Here is a 6,588-nt window from a genome sequence, read left to right on the forward strand (position 1 = left end):
CCAAACTCCCCAGCACCTTGAGACCCGGACGGATGAGTAGCACGCTTCACAATTCCCTGATTGATTGATTGAGTGTGAACATGCACTGCAACCTGTAAAAGTAAACCCTTGTAATATGCTTTTAAAATATTAATAAGCCACACTTATGTGAGTCTTGTAGCCCACAAGGTAGAGTTCTTTATATTTAAAAGTGGGACATGTATAAAATAATATTACCTTGTCCCTAAAATGACATGGCACTAAAAGGTATTTTCACTGTGGCATGCCTAGCTGTCCTAGGTAGAAAACCAGATTACAGATTACGATACTAATACTGTATTTGTGGAATGGGACCAACCAGAAAAATAATTAAACTATTTTTTATAGTTATTAAAAATCAAATTCAAAGGAGAAGCCGTTTTTAAAAATAAATAATAAGGAACATTTTTAGAAAGTTACCTTTTCCCTGCTGAAGTTCTGAAGGTTAATTTGTATTGGCTCTCCAGCTTGTCTCAGTTAGTGATTAAACTTGAGTAGGTTTGCAAAAGGTGTGAAACGCCTCCCAGAAAAAAGCTGGCCTGAATGGACAGAGATGATGCCCCTGAGTTCAGTAGAATATGAGGATGGGTGCGGTGGGCCTTCTTATGACATCACAGTGTCAAATCCTGATTGACAGCTCTATTGAGCCACATGTAACTCTTGAGACATACTTGAAAGGGAGAGATCAGGATGCTAAGAAAATTGTTGTGTGTCTACTATCTGCTTGATGGAAGACTCTGCTTTTGTCATTCCAGTCTTCAGTCTCTGGGTTTGTTGTGAGCCCAGTGTGCATCGAAAACTGGATTTTAGTGTTAGAGGTGAGAGTACCATAGTACACTCCACACACACCCCAAACTTAAGGGCCCTAGTTTCATGTGGGTGAAGATTTACATTGTCCTAACACATGGCATTTTGGGCCTGTTTCAAGTAATACAAACAGGAACTGCTGTAAAATGGGTAGAGGTACCACTGGGAACTTTTACCCCATTGGCTGTGGTGTGCTCAGGATTCATTCCCACCCACTAGCCAGTGTCAAGATTAAATATGACATATCCGGATACCAACTTCAGAACTCTCTCTCATCCCGCAGAAGATCAGAAGAGGACTGGACCTGCTGTGTGTGACTTGAGAGGGCTGGACCTGCTCCCTTTGTACCCAGGATAATGAAATTGACTCCAAGGGTCAGTTGGCTGACCTCTTGATTGGCTACATGGAGACACCAAGATGCAAGAGACCTTTTCCTGGAAGTATCCAGCTGACCAGAGGAAACTAGACCTGAACTGGACCCTTCTGTTGGCCCCTACTTGATACTCGGTGTCTATGTTCCTGTCCAGAGGTCCTGGGGGGCTTTAGAAGTGTACTCCTGTGATGGATTGAGACTTAAAACAGGGAGTCAGAAGGTAGCATCTCTGAAGAGGAAGAACCTAGTTCCTGTTTCTGGTATGCAATCCATTTAGGTCAGCCTAAAATTATGCCTAGGTGCAGATTTACTATGACCATAGACCATTCCCCAGTATGGATTTTCTGTCATTTTGTTTACTACTCTTTCCTCTATTTTTCAAATATGGATTGGATATTATTTGTTTTGCATTTTGACTACATTACTGTTTGGTACTTCATACATACTTTACACAATGCCCTGAGGTGTAAGCCTGTGTGCTCTGTGCCATAGCTACAAGAGGGGTGTGCTCAAGATAAATCAGTGACATTTCTGGAGGTGGGTAGTCACTCACCACAAATAATAATTTAATTTCTTACAAGAACCATTAAATAGGGTACAGGAATAATTAATTATTAATGTGTATTACAGTCTAATAGTACAACTGAGGGTTCTGGTGACATTTACAAACAAGTCCAGCTCAGTTTCTAATCTAATGATTTTTAACCATGTCATTCTGTTTTTTTAAAATAGCATGTTTATTATGCTTTAAATGTCAATAAGGAAATCTACTTTGCTTGCATAGATTGCATGGAGAAGAATAATATTCCATCAGAAGATATTTTACGAATATTGCTAGAGAAGGCGTGAACTGCAGTAGAGTGGATCACAAGACATAATATAAAATACATACCACATTTCAGTCTTGGACAGCACTGGTTGACCTGGTGCACTGGGACCAATCTCTCGTCACTTCCACAAGTCGGCACCGAATCGCACTGGCATTCTGCAAGATGGAAATAGAAACTGAATGATCACTGTGTTGGTCATCTATATACGTAGTTATTGTTGTAGAAGGCAGGAGGCTCACATTTCTGAATGATCAAAGATGGTGACTGAAAGATCATTGCCGAAAAGTGCACAAATAGAGATAAAGCCATTAGTTTATGGGAAAACTCATTTGTGGAGGAGGTATTTAAACGAATTGTTTAAGAAAAGTGAATAACCACTGAACACACAAATATATAGCTAGCTGGATCAGTGCATGCATGACTGAATGTTGAATAAAGGGAGTCTGTAAAGGAGTAAGGCCACAGCTGATGGAGTCCTGGGTTTTTACATAGGTTTCCATGTGAATAGACACATGCACACCCAAAGCCAGATATGTGAGTTGATAGATGGAAACCCCAAATCACATAAACAAAATGAACCTACACTACAATTTGTAAGGTTCAGAAAACATAAGATTTGAAGAAGTTGAAATATTGGTCCTCGTCCAGGATGAGCATGAAATAGTTCTTTCCAAAACTGCAAGAAAAGACACTACCATGCTACCTTATAGACAAAGCATAATCAGTTATGTCTCATATAGCAGAACAGATAATATTACATGAATTAATCTAAGAAAAGGTTATGTTTGTTGTCTAAATGATTTAAAATATCATGGCATTGTCTGACTTCCTTGACAAAGCTAATCCCTGTTCCAATCAAGCACCCGAGTGACACGTAGGGTGTTGTAGCAGTACAGTAAAGCTATACTCACCACAATCATAGACTGGGCAGCATGCCTGCGGGGGTGTGGGCCTCTGAACCAGCTTTTCATGGGGTTTGCAGGCTTTAACTGTGCACGTGACATGGTTGCAGAGCGACTGGAAGTCAAAGAAAGAAGAGGTTACTTTGGAGGCACTTACACTCCATATCTTATTAGGAGTACCTTCGTACGTTTGTTGATCTGTCTCGAACTGGATTAGTTTCATAAAGTTTCGTCAAATCATTCTCTTTCCATCCTCGTCCTGCTGCATGTGGTCTCCCTACCTTGCACATCCTATTGGAAACCACCCTTGGATAATGTAGTAGAGGATAATTTAAAAACCAAACAACACTTGGTTGCTGTTTATCAAAGGATTTTATCCCAGATTCAAGGTACACGGAGCAGCTGCAGATTAGCTCAAATTAGGCACACCCACTTTTTTTTATCTTCCATAAATGGATGCCAAATCACTGAGTGTGATCCTCTTCATCACGTTAAGAATGATTCCCTTCTCTCGAAGATTTCCATCTATCAAAGGCGTGCTCTTTCCTGTCTGTGCCAGCTAGTGCCACGTAGATGACTTTCTTTAAAAACTAAAAAAACACAAAGTTTGGCTAAAACAAAATAACATTATAATGTCAACTAACAAAATAACTAAATCCAATGAGATGCGCAGTTGGAAGAAAAATGTTCCTGGTGATTATATGCTCCGATGATACTGCGGCTAATCATCAAGGGGTTGTGACACCATACACGGCATGCATGGCTTTGAAGTCCATCTCCGAGGCATGCCCATGACAGTAGCATACCACAGAGATTTGCCTTTCCCTCAAGTAAAACTGCACAGCGGACCAAACTCACAAAGTTATTTCCACATCTGTGTATAATTTAGGTGCATACATATTAGCATTTATAAGGTCAAATTACTGTTCCTGGATCACAGAATCAGAAATAGTTACAATTCATGCTTGAAATTCTGACAGTATCGTTTAGTTTTAAGTATGAGTTCATTTATTGTAAGGGGTAATGTATGGATTTTCAATCCAAAGTGCCCCTGACATTGGCTAGGGTATGGCCCGGGTCTTTCACAGGGAAAGAAATCTCCAAAGAGAAATAAAAAATGAAACAATGCAAATGCATGCATAGGTTTCATTCAAACGCGTCGAGATAGAGATTTGCTTTATTCATAGATACCTATCTATGCATGTTCTTACATTTGAGTGATGTAGGGAAGCTGCAACCGAGTCAGCCTCCCAAGAGCACTCATTCCAAGAAAATCAGAAAATGTTGCAAATTGTCTTATACACGTCTGGGCGCATAGTTTTTACTTCCTTTTGGCACGCTTTTTTCAAGACAGAGTTTATTGTTGACAACTTTACAATAGCAGGGTCAGAGGTGGGAGTGGGGTAGTAAAACGAGGAAGTTGTTATCAGTGGAGATGCCCATCTACCTATTTGCACATGAGAGGAGGCTAACAATTACATGAATCGCCCAAACCCCCATTCAGTCTCAGGGCAGATATGGCAGTAGGTAGCAGCAAAGGCGAAGTAAATCAAGGGATTACGAAAAAAAGCAAGCTGCTTCAGGGCAGATATGGCAGCAGGTAGCAGCAAAGGGGGACTAAATCAATGAATTAAGAGAAGAAAAAAACAAGCAGCCTCAGGGCAGTTATGGCTGTGTGTAGTAGCAGAGGTGAAGTAAATCAAGGGATTAAGAAAAAAACAAGCAGCCTCATGGTAGATATGACAGTAGGTAGCAGCAAAATCGAAGTATATTGGGGATTAGGTAAAGAACCCACGCAACTTCAGGGCAGATATGGCAGTAGGTATCAGGAAAGGCAAAGTGAATCAATAGATAAAGAAAAAAACAAGCAGCTTCAGGACAGTTATGGCAGAAGATAGCATCAAAGGCAAACTAAATCAAGGGATTAAGAAACCCCCCCAAGCGGCCTCATGGTAGATAGGACAGTAGGTAGCAGCAAAGGTGAAGTAACTCAAGGGATTAGGAAAATACCCAAGCCGCTTTAGGGCGATATAGCAGTAGGTAGCAGCAAAGGCGAAGTAAATCAAGGGATTGAGGAAAAACCCCAAGCACTTATTTCAGTAGGTAGCAGCAAAGGGGAAGTAAATCAAGGGATTAAGAAAAAAAAACAAGCTGCTTCAGGGCAGATATGGCAGTTGGAAGCAGCAATGGGGGACTAAATCAATGGTTTAAGTAAAAAACTCAAGCAGCCTCAGGGCAGGTATGGCAGTAGGTAGTAGCAAAGACAAAGTAAATTAAGGGATTAGGAAAAAACCCAAGCAGCCTCACAGTAGATACGACAGTAGGTAGCAGCAAAGGCGAAGTAAATCAAGGGATTAGGAAAAAAAACACGCAACCTCATGGCAGATATGGCAGTAGGTATCAGGAAAGGCAAAGTGAATCAATAGATAAAGAAAAGAAAAAACAAGCAGCTACGGCAGAAGATAGCATCAAAGGCAAACTAAATCAAGGGACTAAGAAAAAAAAACAAGCACTCTCCTGGTTGATAGGACGATAGGTAGCAGCAAAGGTGAAGTAAATCAAGGGATTAGGAAAATACTCAAGCAGCTTCAGGGCAGATATAGCAGTAGGTAGCAGCAAAGGTGAAGTAAATCAAGGGATTAAGAAAATACCCAAGCAGCTTCAGAGCAGATATAGGAGTAGGTAGCAGCAAAGGCGAAGTAAATCAAGGGATTAAGGAAAAACCCCAAACACATATGGCAGTAGGAAGCAGCAAAGGGGAAGTAAATCAAGGAATTAAAAAAAAAACAAGCAGCCTGAGGGCAGTTATGGCAGTAGGCAGCACCAAAGGCGAAGTATATTAAGGGATGAAGAAAAAAAAAACTAAGCGGAGATGGCAGTAGGTAGCAGCAAAGGCAAAGTAATTCAAGGGATTAAGAAAAAAAAACCATCCTCAGGGCAGATATTGCAGTAAGTAGCAGCAAAGGCGAAGTAAATCCAGGGATTAAGCTATGGGTTGAGAATGGCTACAGACTAGTTGATTCTGGACTTCAAATTCTGCAATAAAGTGTGCTTTCTATAACACGTTTAGAACTAGGGCATCATCATCCAAACAAGTCACATGAAACATACCGGAGTGACAGGCGGAGGAAGTGTGGTTCCAGGAGTCTGCGGGAGGGTAAAAACAAAGCATGTTTAAGAGGGTTGGTTGAAAGGAAGTTGTGCATAAATATTCAACACGATCCATCACTATAACAATCTAGTCAAGAAACAGGAAAACACGCATTGCTTCCTATTGCCAAACACCAAGATAATAAGCATAATTTATTAGCTATTCCAAACACTCTTTACATAAATTGGTGCCCACAAATGTCATGACTCCGTGAGCTCATTCAACCTATGCTCAAACCATGGAACGAAATTGGAATGTTTACCACTGAATGAAGACTTTTCTACCTTGTAACAACTCACACTAGAGTTTTCTTTGGCAGGGATGAACACTCTCTCCTTCCACCCTAAATTTCGCTGTGATTCAAAGGCTACCTGCGGGCCCTGCATATCAACTACTGGCATGGTCTCATCTCAGTATGAAAACTGAAAACAACCTCAAGAGATTGAGCCTTTCATCCAAATTATCCTCCATTCCTTATAGTAATTTCTGATTGCCTTTGAACTTTTC

At 40.7% G+C, this 6,588-nt stretch overlaps 1 protein-coding gene across 1 annotated transcript in view; it reads right to left on the reverse strand.

Moving 5' to 3' along the window:
- LOC144769584 (uncharacterized) overlaps window positions 1–6,588 on the reverse strand; it is a 334,720-nt gene that overhangs the window by 8,980 nt on the left and 319,152 nt on the right. The window contains exons 45-46 of the mRNA XM_078653744.1: window positions 2,940–3,158; window positions 2,091–2,183 (exon numbers count right to left, since the gene is read on the reverse strand). Of these exons, the coding sequence (XP_078509870.1) occupies window positions 2,091–2,183; window positions 2,940–3,158 (312 nt within the window). The remainder of the gene's footprint in view (window positions 1–2,090; window positions 2,184–2,939; window positions 3,159–6,588) is intronic.

Source organism: Lissotriton helveticus, chromosome 7 (genome assembly GCF_964261635.1).
Source record: "Lissotriton helveticus chromosome 7, aLisHel1.1, whole genome shotgun sequence".
Taxonomy (NCBI): Eukaryota; Metazoa; Chordata; class Amphibia; order Caudata; family Salamandridae; genus Lissotriton; species Lissotriton helveticus.